General features: G+C 45.7%; 1 protein-coding gene across 4 annotated transcripts in view; it reads right to left on the bottom strand.

The window, feature by feature from the left end:
* KMT2B (lysine methyltransferase 2B) overlaps positions 1 to 13,906 on the bottom strand; it is a 1,990,704-nt gene that overhangs the window by 659,013 nt on the left and 1,317,785 nt on the right. For all 4 annotated transcript variants that reach the window (XM_069604859.1, XM_069604860.1, XM_069604861.1 and 1 more), the window contains one exon: positions 10,880 to 10,997. In XM_069604859.1, the coding sequence (XP_069460960.1) occupies positions 10,880 to 10,997 (118 nt within the window). The remainder of the gene's footprint in view (positions 1 to 10,879; positions 10,998 to 13,906) is intronic.

Here is a 13,906-nt window from a genome sequence, read left to right as displayed (position 1 = left end):
TGTGTCGAGGCCACTGGCATCATGCGAGGACTGACGCAGATGCTCAATCCGACTGTCCTCGGCAATGAGACATTCTGGCGCATTAGGCGTCCCATAAGGCAGACCAAAAGGAACAAAGTCCACATCAGACCTCTCCTCATCATCCTCCTCCTCAAATGTTTTGGAGAGACTGGAAAAACTCCTTCCTAGGGAGAGGAGTAAAGCTCTTATCAGGAATAGGCTTCACAGATTTAGCAGGAGCCTTCCTTGGCGGTACCAGAGCCACAGGGGCTTCCGACGGCAAATCCTGCCAAGTAGGCGCCGATGGCATTGACGTCAAAAAAGGCGTAGAAGATTTCGAAGGTAAAGACCACTCGACTGACATGGCGCAGATGGCGTCAACACCTTCTTCGACAGCTTCTCAGGCTTCAACGGTTTCGTGGGAGACGAAGACCACGAACTGGACTTGGCACATCTCTGGCGATCCCCTGAAGCCTTGTTCGAACGGGACCTCGAAGGCTCCAGATGTTGTTTGCGCTGACTACCCAGGCCCGAGGGCGCATGTGCATCGGATCGAGACAGTTCTTTGCCGGCTTCAACCGAAGGCGTGGACGGAACAGTGCTGTGAGACTGACAAATCTAACATTTGCTGCCGAAAAGCCTCCAATTCCTCGGGGGTAGAGGATTTAGTGGGGCACGACATCTTTTTTGGGGTATCCGTCATCCAAAGAGGTCAGGGAAGGCAAACAGTGACGCCGCTTCCGGGACCGCCTCGACGAAGAGGACGAGTGGCAGGAACCACTCCGGGACCTAGATCTTCTGGACGTCATCCGACGAGGAGACTCTCTCGAGTAGTCGGTCGACATACAAGCTGATTTGGATTTACAGCGTTTGTAAGCACAGCCTACCTTTAATTTCCCCTTACGCTCCCGCAAGGCCTTGGCAGTCAAGGACTGGCACTTTGAGCAGTTGTCCGTGGCGTGGTCCTCGCCCAGGCACCACAAGCAGATACGGTGCAAGTCCGTGATGGACATCTTGGACCCACAGTCTCGACGTTTCGTGAAGCCAGACCGCGGGGTCGTCGTTGTGGAAGAAGAAGACATAATCTAACAATACAAGTTGAAGACACAAGGTGCGCCGAGTTCGTGAAGCAAACACGTTTGCAGAAAAAAACAGAAGTGAGGATACGAGCGCCGTGCGTGCGACTTATAAAATCCGATGACTTCACCCTCGACGGAGGCCTCCAAGGGACATCGACCTGATGCCAGAGACACAAGGACGCCCACTGCCAAAAGAAATTCCGAAGCAGCACAGCTGTGGACATCACATGTCATATATGAGGAATACGTTAGAGGACACAATCCATTCGAAATGAATTCTCCCCAACAAGGGGTAGCAAGATACAAGCTATCCGCAACCCCCAGAGTCAGGCCATCCCGGGTAGGTTATACCTGGTGTGAACAGTACATTGAAGTTAAGAGGTCACTGCTGCAGGATGGTTCCAGCAGTGAGGCGCCAGCAAACCCGGCCCCTGCTCTTGGGCCCTGGTGACAGGGAGAAGGGGACTTTGGTGGATCCTGCATCAGCACTCGAAAAGGGGGACGACCAGATACCGACCTTCAAGTTGGTGGCTGGGTGGTGCCTTCTGCAGGCTTGGTGGACAGACAGTAGTTGCAGTGGTCAACTCTACTCTGTTTCTTGGTCCTTGCCTCTGGTGAGGGGACTCTAGCAAATTTGAGTTGTTGCAGGCTTGGAAGGATGCCCTCGAAGTTGAAGGCTAAACCGCACTTCTGGAGACGTTGCACCAACATCCAGCACAGGATCGCAGGTATTGGAGGTTTGCAGGCCCTGTGCGTCGCAGATCTTCTGGGGATGGTGCAAATTGTAGTCTGAGTAGGCCCAGCAGTCTATGGGAGGAAGTTGTCTGCTTCAGATCTTCCCAGTCAATTGGAGTGACGAGGTTCAGACAGCAGCTGCGACTCAACAGGCTTTGGAGGTCGTTGGAAGAGCTGGCGACAACCTTCTTTGTCGTCCTCTTTCGGAATCTTCTTGTTCCAGTGGTCGACTGAGTTTCTGTTCCAGGACCTCAGGATTTATCCAGGTGAAAGCAGGCACACAGGCGGAGTCCATGATTCATTCCAAATGGTAGGACAGCTTCTATATGTTTGCTCATCTCGGTTATCATATTCCATTGTCTTGCTGTTCCCTTGCTCCCATTCACCTTGCCCTGTGGTCCCTTTGAAACACAATTTCTTGATGTATATGCGCCTTACAAATGCCCAATAAATAAATGTCCCACGTATCAATTAGACTGGGGGTGGCTGTCCAATGAGGACAGTCAGTCTCCCAGTTTTAACTTGTTTCAGCCAAGTACACTGCATGGCAAGAGGCAGGGGAGTTTCGGTCGACCTCCCACACTTCCTGTACAGCCAGGCGCTCAAGGAATCTTCGCTGGCTTTCCATGAAAAGTCCACCAAGTACAAAAGGATAAAGGAACCTTCTCCCACCCAGAATGGTAGAAAAGTTGGAAAAAAAGTAAGGACACCATTTTTGGCATACTGTGTGCTTTTATCGGGATTGCGAGTTTAGCCTGTGTTAAAAAGTACAAAAAAAGTTGTGCAATAGGTACACTGTCACCAGACTGAACAGATGGTCTTGTCACAGTGATGAAAGAAAATGGGACACACTGTACCCCCTCAGCACTCCACATAGGGTGTTGTGGTCTGATCTCGCAAGAGAAAACACAGAAAGGATAAAAAGTATCCTCAAGCCGAGGTAACTGCAAGAATTAGTCAGGGTAAGTGAAGAAACAATGAAGGAGAAGCGATAGGAGCTTCTGAGAACACTGCACAAAAGGTGCTGCGCGTTCCTTCACTAAAAAGTAGATGCCTAAAAATTGGAGGAAAGCAGAACTCCAAATAGAAATCCCAAAAAGGGGCCAAAAAGGTTCCTTAAACCAAAGTAAACAGAGGGGTCGGGAAAAAGGTCCCCACTCACCTAGAAGACAGTCGAAAAATCCATGTGTCCAGCAGAAAGACTCGCAAAGAGTGGGGATTTCACACAAAAGGAGACAACCCCAACACTAATGCTTTGTGTTTTCTTAACCTCAATAAGACCGCTGATTTTACCCGATGACTGGTTGGGTCGACTGGGAGCCCTGGGAGGAAGAAAACACATTGCAGGAGGTTGGATTTCCTGGGGTTTTGTTCAGTGAGATGTGGCCAGGAGCTGCGGGTGCAAGGATTCTTCCGGGAGGATCCAGGAGCAGAGTGCAACCCATGGCAATGGAGACGTGTAGAAGGCACCGATACCTCATTCGTCAGGACACTTTACAGGATGGCGGAAGGTGAGTGACTGTAGAAGTCCTTTCAGAGCAGGATCCCTTGAAGGTGGGAGGCTGAAATTTGTCAGAAAGGCGACTTATTCCAAAAGTGGACTACTGCAGAAATTGCGGCTGCAATCGTGGACCAGCAACTGTTCTAGCAATGTAGACTAGTGGCGAACTGCTCAGTCCACCGGGAGGTCAAGGGACACTTCTGAAAGCTCAGGACGGCTGGCTGCCTAGGAACACGTGTAGACTGGTTAATCCCACCAGTCCAGGGTTGAAGCACCACACAGAGCCTTCGCAGACCACGTAGTTCAACAAGGCTTCACCGGGCCAGATGCAGGAAGGCATGCTGGGCCTCTTCAGGAGTCTTCTTCGGATCTTCAGTCAGCTGTTCCTCTGGGAGGGATTCTTGGCTCCAATGCTAATCTGAAGCAATGGCTACAGGAGCACTCTTAACCAGAATCCAGCCTGGAATCAAGTCCAAGCCCACCAATGGTAAGGATCTGGACCATTCAAACAGCCAGTAGGTGCCCAATCAGGGACAACTATTGGTTTCACTCATGCCCCACATTTAGACTCTCTGGCACCATGGATGTGGAGTGGGACCAGACAGACAGTCCCACCCACTTCCTGAGCCACAATCACACACATTCATCACTAGCACACCGAAGTTGCAGCTTTCCCAGGCAAGTGCATGGCCTTAAACAGGATTTCCTGTCCTGGCAAGGCAGGAAGAAAGCCAGATAACTATGTGGCCAAAGAATCAGCAAAATTCTCATGGTGTGGCATTTTTAGGGCACTAGACACGTTTAGTAGCTATATGTGATGAACGCTTGAAAACACAAAAATTGTAAAAATATCATTGCTGCTACCAGGTTGTCTTTAGACACACACGAAAGTAACAAAAAAAATCCCAAGTGTAAGGTATCTCATTTAATTCTTTTTCCCAAGCCTGCATTTTGTCACACTGTATATTCTATGGCGGATGTAACTTGCGCACAGGATTTAACAATCCACATATTAGAGCTTGCGTGATCCAGTGCAAAGATTTGCTGGCTGACATGGTGTCAAGATCGTTCTGGACTCATTGGTCAAAATATGCCATTGACACAACACTTCGCGTGAGGTCATTGTACCGGGGGTGGACTGGAACGGAGAAGGAGAGGGAGAGGGAGATGGTGAGGGATTTTGAAGAGCACAGAGCTTAATCGGATAGTAGTGAGTGCTGCACCCCCTCCAATCCCTTCAGGTTGATCAGGAGCTCCCAGCTAATGCAGGACCTGTTATAATGATCTCTAGGAAAGCCAAGGACAGTGTGTTCGTCTGTGCCCTAGACAATTTTAATCTTACAAGGGGTAGTCAGACCTGCCTCTAGGGGTAACAGCGGGGGCCAAGAGCAGCAATTTGAAACCGATTTCCTGGAATGTGGCCGGGTTATATGGCAAAAGTATCGACTAGGAATGGGTCACTTTTATCTCCCGATATATCATCTGCCTACAAGAAACGTGGGTTAAGGCTGCTCTGATACTTAAAGACTATGCTAGTTTTGCACTAGGGGCAAAAGGTGTAGGTAGCGGGAGGATAAGCGGGGGTTGCTTACTTACATAAGGATGTCCCCACTCTGGTCAGATGAAAGCGTGGCGGTAGGCAATGGATTTGTGGTGGTCGTTCTGTTGAAAACCAAGCCAGGTATAATGGACCTGCTGGTGGTGAATGTGTACATACCACCAAAAAACTGTCAATGGGGGAATGTGTGCTAGAGGAAAGTGTTGGGGGAACTTTGACGTGAAATACCATGTAATGTTCTTATTGTGGGTGACTTTAATGCCAAATTGGGATTACCCGTGAGTGACAGAGGACTGTTGTCACCGGGAGTAATGTCAATTGAACACAAGAGAAGATAGCCGGGGTAAATAATTAAGTGCTTTCATGAAGGAATACCACCTGGTCAAGTTAAATGGGAGATGTAAAGGGGATTGCCCCCCCAAAGCATGGGTAAACAGGGGTCTGTTATAGACTGTTTGTAGACAGCCATTCCTTTGCAAGTATAATTGGATTTGAGGTGATAGCCCACCAGGACAGTGACCATTTCCCCTCTGGTTATGGCAATGGAGTTTTCTGGACAGGCCCTTGCCTCGGGGGAGGAAAATGGTCGGAGGGTATGCCAGAGCCTACCATGTACAAGGCAAGACAGCTGGGAGATGACTGAGGGTACCTAGGGTTGTAGATAAGGTGCTCGAGTTCTACAACACCCGATTGGAAGGAGTAGTATGTATCAATAGTTACAAAGAATTACTAGAACTATTAGTAGGTGAATGCAGGAAACTGCTCCCAAGTGTGAACCAGCCTGAAAGGTCACACTGGAGGGTGCAGTTTGGTTCGCTTAAGATTGCAGGGCCCTGAAATGGAAGATTATTGGGGCAACGAAACAAAGGGACAAACTGCGGTCAATTATATGCTCTTAAATCGGACTATAGAAAGTTGTTGAAAACGAAGAGGGTAGAACACACAGTGAAACAGTGGGAAAGGTTAGAGCAAGCAGTTTTACATAATAACCATAAACTCTTTTGGAGCTTAGTTAGCAGAGGGTTTGACACTACAAATAAGGTTGATCCCTGCTGTATCTCAGGTGATAAGTGGGTGTCCCCACTAAACTAACATCCTACAGGAAGGTGAGGGGAGGGTGCTACCCAGCAATGCGACCAGGGCAAAAGGGGGGGAGACTGTATTTTTCACACAGGGGGAGTCCTAGAGTGTATCGCTGATCTTAGATTGGGGAGCTGGCGGGCTCTGATGGTCTTCAGTCAGACCACTTGAAGTGAAGTCCTGTTTGGTGGGCCACTATTTTAGGAAAACCTTGTAACGCTATTGCTATCCCAAACGTGGTCCCCAGTTCTTGGAAGAAAGCTATAATTGTCCCCATTTTTAAGAGGGGCACAGCTAATGACCCCCATTGTTACCACCCAATCTCTCTCCTGGATATTCCCAGTAAGATCTTTAATAAATGTATAAAGAGGAGAGTCAAAGAGTGGCCAGAGAGTTATGCAGTGCTACCTACCTCCCAAGCAGGATTCCGTAGTGGGTTTTCAACTGTGGACCACTGCTTGATTTTACATATCCTATTTGAGAAGTATTGTTCGGTAAGAGGGGGTAGGCCGTACATGGCTTTTTAGGACCTTGAGAAGGCATTCAATAAAATTAACAGGGGAATTTTATTGCAGGAACTTGGACATGAATATTCCTCTAAATTTGTTGCAGTTGATTCTATTCAGCTACCAAGATACCACAGCTGCTGCAAGGGTAAATATTCAAGTTTGATTAACGGAGGAATTCTCTACAAACTGATGAGTTAAACAGGGTTGTTCCCTGGCTACGTTACTATTGCTCCTATTTTTAGCCAACTTTAACCCTGCAGAAGCTAGTTCTAGTACCAATTCGCCCCATTTGGAGGGGCAGGTCTTTTGATGCATTGTTATATGCTGATGAGACAGCTCGGATCTCCCAGACCCCCGTGGGGCTACAAGCTGGTCTGGACTATGCCGCAGAGTATTTTAAGAATGACAAGTTAACCTTAACAAGGCTAAAACAGCAATTGTAGTCTTTAGTAATAACAGGAAGAAGGTAGACTATTCATGGTATCTCAATGGTGAGAAAATCGAGGTTATGTCTAAAGGCCAGGTACAGGTTAAATGGATAAATTAGATTCTATCATAAATTTGGTGGGCACATGCCGGGTAAGGCGATAGAGGTATAAATGTGTAAGGTGGTGAATGTGCTACTGTATGGCAGTGAAATCTGGGGGAGTTCTAACTGGGAAATTGGAGGTCGCCCAAAATAAAATTATGAAAAGGGTCCAACAATGGGAACCCCAAATTGCACCCTGCGTTTGGAGCTGGGGATATCAAGGATAGCCATACAAGCTAATTTGAGACAAAGCACCTTCCTTTCAAAGGTTTTGCATGTACCCCAGAATAATGACACTATTCAGTTCCTGTTATCATAGATTGTAGGCACAGGTTTCTCTTTAAAGTTTAAGTGGTTTTGGGAGGTGCAACACTGTTGACAGCAGGGAGTGTGTCCCTGACCTCAACAAGAGACATGAGCCCGATAGAGTTAAAATCAAGGGTTAAAGAGGGGATACTTTAGAAGGGACCGGATTCAGGAATTGGATGCGGATCAGGCCTTAGGCTCTCTGAATCTGGGTTTGGCTATGCTGATCTAATGCCAAGCAGGGGGGCACTGTGTGTAGTATCCCCTCGCCCAACGGTAGGCGCTGTATTTTAATAGTGCGTTTAAACATGTTACTACTAAAAGCCTGCACCAATCTGGGACTTGGAGACCCATCAAAAATTGCACATATGGGCTAAATGTAAGGTAGGATCTTAAATATTTTTTTCTAATTTGTAGGTGGTACCTAGATTTGCAAATAGATTTTTTTAAGGCCCCTTTTCTTGGAATATCAGATAAGGGACTGTAAAGTGGCACAGTATTTTATTTGGAACTGTCCAGACCTTGCTTGACTTTATTTTTAACTTTGGTGCCTACGTGAGCAAGGCCCCCCGATAAAACGCTTGAAGACAGTTTTAGACAGAAATTGAAGTGGGGAGAATTCTCTTTTAACACTGATTTGAACTGATTTTAAATTGTGTATACATGTTTGTTTTTGCCATGATGTGTTTAATGATGTAGGTTAATGGAGAAATCCAATTAATAAAGTTTTACTTACAAGTGTAAAATGCTAGGGGGATACAAAAGTATCCCCATGGCACTGTATTGCAAGATGCGTGCAATGTTAAAAAGTGACACAAAGTAAAAGAAAAAGATTAACCGTTTCCCAGTGCAGATAGTCTTAAGGACTGATTAGTTTCCCCATAACAAATGAGCACAAGGCAGGGGAAGTGAAGCTGAAGGCTTTACTTCCCATCAAAATGTCAGTACAGGAACAAAAACAAATCAAAAAGATTGGGGGTACACAGAAACTTTGGAGGGGAAGTTTACAAAAGAGAGATCGTTCCTAGCAGGACTCAGCAGACGATCCGAGCAACTGGATCAGCTGCGTTGCCCAATCTCAGTGAAAATGTATAATCAAACTACACATGCATCAGTTTCAACAAGCAACTGTACTACTAAAATAAGGTAATCCTATATTTTCGGAGAATCTTTAAACCAGGAACCAATGATCAAAATCACCACATTATAATCTTTAATTATACATTGACACATGGTCACAGAAGCAAAATCCTCTTATGGGACAACTATCCCAGTTTAGGCTGTTCAAAGTGCATACACATGACACTGTTGATGTTTCCTGATGAACTGAAAGGACTTTACTATGACAGTGATGTGGTTCAATTAATAGTTTATGCAAATGTTTTGGATTATGAAAGATTTACAATTAAAACAGTCTATATGGCCATTTTCATCATTGGTTCAAGTTTAAAAAGATTCTCGGAATATAAGCAATTATTATAGGTTACCTTATTTTGGGACAGTACAGTTCCTTGTTCAAGGTAATACATATGCAGTTTATGATTGGGATCCATTGTAAAGCCAGAGAAAGGCCAGGACCTGGAGGGACCCATTGTAAAGCTTGAAGCCACTGTTCATGAGGGATCCGTTGCTAAGCCAGAACCCAAGGTCCCAATTGTACCCGCGGTAAAGCCAACATCCAAGGTGCAGGAGAGAACCTTAGTAAAGCCTGACTCTAAGGTCTAAGAAGGACCCATCATGAAAACCTGAGAAACATATGGTCTAGGAAAGACTAATTGCATCTCTTGTGAAAGGAACACTGAAAGAAGTACATTTGTGAATCCAGCAACCGCATAGGGAAATAAACCTACCAAATAACCTAGCATATGACAGTCCACGAAAATGTAGGGTGAAAACCTTCCCGGGAAAGTTCCTGGAGCTCAGAGGGTAAATCAGAGAGATGACTGAGGCGTACAGAATGAGTATCTGATAACAGAGCCATCCAAGGAAAAGTTTGGTATTTTGTTCTGTTGGATTATTTGTTTTATTGTCCATTTGTAAGGTCCTTATACAGCAAGTAAATTGTGTTTCAAAGCAAAAGAGGGAACATGGGATTGAAAAAATAATTAAAACATTGAAGGATAAAGACAGACCAACTAGGCCTTGTGAGCATTCAGAGCGTGCAAGTGCAGAGAGAGGAGAGGGGAAGAGGGAGTGGGGAGTAAGTGCAAGGAGTGCCCTTGCTCGTGAGTGAGCAGCAGATATAAGTGCCTAGTGGAGGAAGTGCTAGGGAGAGGTCAGCTGCCAATAAATAGTTAAATACAGGCCTACATTGCCATAGGCCAGTTGGTGCCAAGGCAAGTGCTGGGAGCGGGCGGAGGCTGAATGAGATTGGGTGTGGGAGGCCAGAGCCCAGAGGGACATAATCTCAGCAACTGTAGTATTAGAGGAGGAGGAAGGGAAGGAGGAGGTTAAAAGTAAAGTCTTGAGGAGCTTGCAGAATTTAAGATCGGGCTCAAGACAAAGGGGGAGGCTGTTCCCTAAAACGAAGCCAACGGAGGAAAGAGATTGGCCACCAGCCCTCCGTTTAGTGAAGTGCTTGACACACAGAGTTGGTACCAGGGGAACGTAAAGATCTAGAAGGAGAGTATTCAGTAAGGCAACGTTCCCCGCAGCCCCAGACAGCCTTATGGATGATGCAGAGGGATATGAAATTGAACCGTGCAGCAACCGGGAGCCAGTGGAGAGATTTTAGGGCTTGAGAGATGCGGTCCCTGGGTTTGAGACGAAGGATAATTCTTGTTGCGCTATTCTGGTTTAGCTGGAGGGCTCGTAAAGAGTAGATTCAGGAAAAGGCTATTGCAGTTGTGTAGAGAGAACCAAAGCTCTAGAGACACTGAACTTCTGGGGAGAAGGGAGAATTCCTTTGAGAAGGAAGAGTTGAGAGTGGCACTTCTTGGCAAGGTCCTGAATGTGAGGGAGAAAGGAAAGACGAGTCGAAGACGACTACAAGATTTCTGGCTTCGGATGAAGGCGATGGGGGCGAGCCCATACAGGGTGGCCAGAGTGAGGGGAAGAAAGAGGGATCAGGAGGCCCAACAGGAGTTTTAGGGACAGGCTCTTAAGAACATGTTTTGAGAAGGCTTGTGTTGGCAACCGTTTGAATATATTTGTGCTATTAGAAGAGTGTAGCCAGTAGGCTATGTTTAAGATTAGGTTGATCTTTTCCATTGGACACTTAATTTGGACATTACTTTGTAGAATAGGGTTTCCATAGAGGGGCAAGGAATTAAAAATTAGGAGTTTTGGCACATGATTGAGAATACCAACAGGTTGAAATAAACAACAGAAATCCTTGTTACCCTTTTTAGAGAACCCTTGAAAGTTCCTGCAGGCTTTTGAACCAGCCACTTCCCTGTGTAAAACCTAATCAAAACTATCAATTGTAACAAACTCACTTCTGGTGTGAAGCCAGAGAAAGGCTTCCATCTCACATCATTGTCTTTCCACATATAGGAGAGAAACATTTCCCACAAACTGTACCTCCTTTACAACACACTTACAGGCATATCTGCCTTGTCTTAACAGAACTAGCCAGCTTACCAATCATCATATGAATACTCTCTGGCTCCAAACCAACTATGAACTTTCTTTTAAAGCTTATCCCCTCGAAATCCACATAGACCCTTCGAAGAACATCAAAGTCATCAGCGGCAACCATCTGTTGAGAAAGGAAAGAGAAGAGAGTAAAAATATTGGAATGGTAGGAATAGAGTTAAGAAAATGTTAATAGAAGAAACGGAAGAGACAAACAGGGATAGTGTTTGAATACTTAATTGTGGTAGTGGCTATAGGTGGAGATGAAAAAGCAAAACAGAGACCTAGTGTTAAATCAGAATTCCTATACTGCGGATTTTAGGTTCACTTTTTGGGCCCCTAAACATTTTGCCTTTATTTCTTGTGGTTCCTTACTCTCTTTTCCTGGCCAGGGGGCGTTCTTCTGGAGTCCCCCCTACCATTATGCCCATTTTCCTTATATAAGTTATATAGTATTGAGTTCCTGTTCAGAAAGATTTCTCTTTGAGCAACTTTTCCTTCATAGTCTATGGACCCCCAAACTTTTGTTTTTACACCTTGTCCTGGCTTTTCATATTCAGGTAAGTACCATTTTAACTAATCAACAAAGTAGAAAACATAAGCAATACTTCAGGTGAGTAAACCAATAGTAGTGAGTTATACAGATCATGAGCCCAGTTCGATGGTAAGTAGAATCACTTGCCATAACTCAGAAAATGTTCTGTTGCAAGAATAAAAAGGGTTATTCAACACCAGCAAGAGCAGTTCAATACTTTAAAGGACTTATACTACTTTTCAGAGGCATTAAGCTTTAGCATCCATCCCTATCTAGGTATGCGTTCTTCAAAGTCAGATTGAAGGGGAAGCAGTTAAGGTACAGCAGCAGAAAAGGCAAAGTTCCAGACCAGAGGATCATTCAATTACAAGTAAGCATTAGGCCTGTGCAAATGGTATGGACGAACACCCAAACCCAGGAATCCGCACTCCAGCAGCACAGAAAAGAAAAGGACTGGAGGTAAGTAGTACCTGAGGAGTGATGAAGATGCAGCTGTATTCTTTTACAGTGAATCAGTGGTGGACCCAGTCCTGTGTTCCTTGGTCGTGATGATGAAAGGAGGGACTCTGGAAGGGATGCTGCAGCAGCAGTCAAGAGAAAGGGCACTCTGGAGAGAATTCTTCGTGCTCCAACATCAGTCTTCAGATTTGGTGCCTTTTTACAGTCTCCATGAACAAACGTTTACTGCCTGGTAAATCTGCCTCGATTCTTCGCTCCTGCACTCTGGTGAGGGCACTTTGAGGAGGGGGATCTCGTCTCTGGAAATCAAACTGGAACTCACCAAAGTTCCTGGGAGGATTTGTTTATGGGAAGACGATACACTGCAATATGGTCTGAGGTCCCAAGGTATTGGCGGTTTGCAGCCCAGGAAGGTCACAGCCTGTTGTGGGATGCCTCGTCTTGCAGGTCGTCTTATGGCCGACTGTCCCATCAGCCAAAGGGAAGGAGTCATCCTCTTCGGAGCTCCCCTTTCGATTAGAAAACAGGGTCAGGACTGCAGTTGTCGCTTCGCGGTTGGTGGAAGGGGCTGCAGGCATCTCTGGTCGTCTTCTTCAGATCTTTTGTTCCAGTGGTCAACTTGTCTTCTACCTCAGGATCCTTACCTTTTATTAGGATTTCACACTCATGCTCTGCAAACTCCCCCAGCAGTTTACACAAAGGGGCAGGTGGCTGTCCAACCGGGACAGCCAGCGCACCCAGTGAGAACTGCTTCCTTTCAGGCATTCCAGAAGACAAAGGATAGCAGAGTTTTCAGGATGCTCCCAAGCTTCCTGTCCTTGCATACACACTGGAGCCTCGGCGGGCTACACAAAGGGTTCCCACCTTAGACAAAACTCAAACCAGGGGCACCCCCCACCCAGGTCAGTAGAAGGACCAAGAAAGGACAACCACACAAGAAATGGCGATAAAAGATAGAAACCACAATTTTGGGTCAATGGTGACCCTTCCGTGCTGCATAGCCGCAGCTGTAAAGACATACTGAGAGCAAAAATTGCACAAAAGTTGGTAGAACACACCTACTGCCACCAGCCATAACTGTATGCTTGTCACTAAAAGAAATGTTACAGGAGCAGAGAGAAAGGGGATACTAGCTAACCTCTCAGCACTCCACATAGGTTAGTGTGTGCCTATCTCTCAAAAGGAAAAGTTAAGGATAAAAGTATTCCTCCAACCTTGATAACAGTAGTTCTTAAGGAAAAGAAAAATATAAAAAGGAGAGCCCAAACGGCTGCCAGCAACACTGCACAAAGTGTGCTGTGTGTTTCAAAAGTGAAACACAGATGCCTTTAAAAAGTATGGTAGAAAGGAGGACTCTATAAAGTAAAATACAATGAACAGGGTTCCCATGGTTAGAGCAAAAAGAATGAATGTGAACAAGAAAAAGATCCAGAAGTCCAGCAAAACGTGCTGGGGGTATCACAGGTAGAGGGGATCAGGCATACAACAAATTCAGCTCCCTAACAAGACCAACCTAGTTAACAAACAGAGAAAACTCTGGGACCTGTAGCCAAACCAATCAAGGTAGCATGGAGAGGGGTCTAAGTTAAGTCTCAGGCGGGGTGAGCCTGGTAAAGGGTCCACAGAAAGCAAGTAATCAAGGATTACACTTCTATAGTTATAAAAATACTATATTTCTTTATGGCCAAGCAAACCCTATACAAATGAGTAGAGGCAAGTAATACCATCACACAACACTAATAATTGAAAAATATATACAGCCACAGTAGCCAGTGAAAAGACTCACAATCCCCCCTGTTAGGGGAGTTTTCCTAAAGTCCTTCTGGCAATAAGACTTTAGTAAGCCTTACCAGTGGTTTGTAGTTCCCCCAACTCTTAGTATCAGTCTGTACTAGCTCAGGACATTGGTAGTGTGGCAGAGTAGTCAGGCTCATCTTAAAAGGAAGATGTGAGCTGTAGGTAAATTACTCTGAATGGTATTACCCAAATTGATCTTTTACAATTGACCTTTTGCACAACTGACCTTATTATAGTGGTCC

This window comes from Ambystoma mexicanum, chromosome 1p (assembly GCF_040938575.1).
Source record: "Ambystoma mexicanum isolate Mex_15411 chromosome 1p, UKY_AmexF1_1, whole genome shotgun sequence".
Lineage (NCBI taxonomy): Eukaryota > Metazoa > Chordata > Amphibia > Caudata > Ambystomatidae > Ambystoma > Ambystoma mexicanum.
The sequence above is the reverse complement of the archived record's forward strand: the minus strand, read 5'-3'. Positions and strand labels throughout refer to the sequence as shown.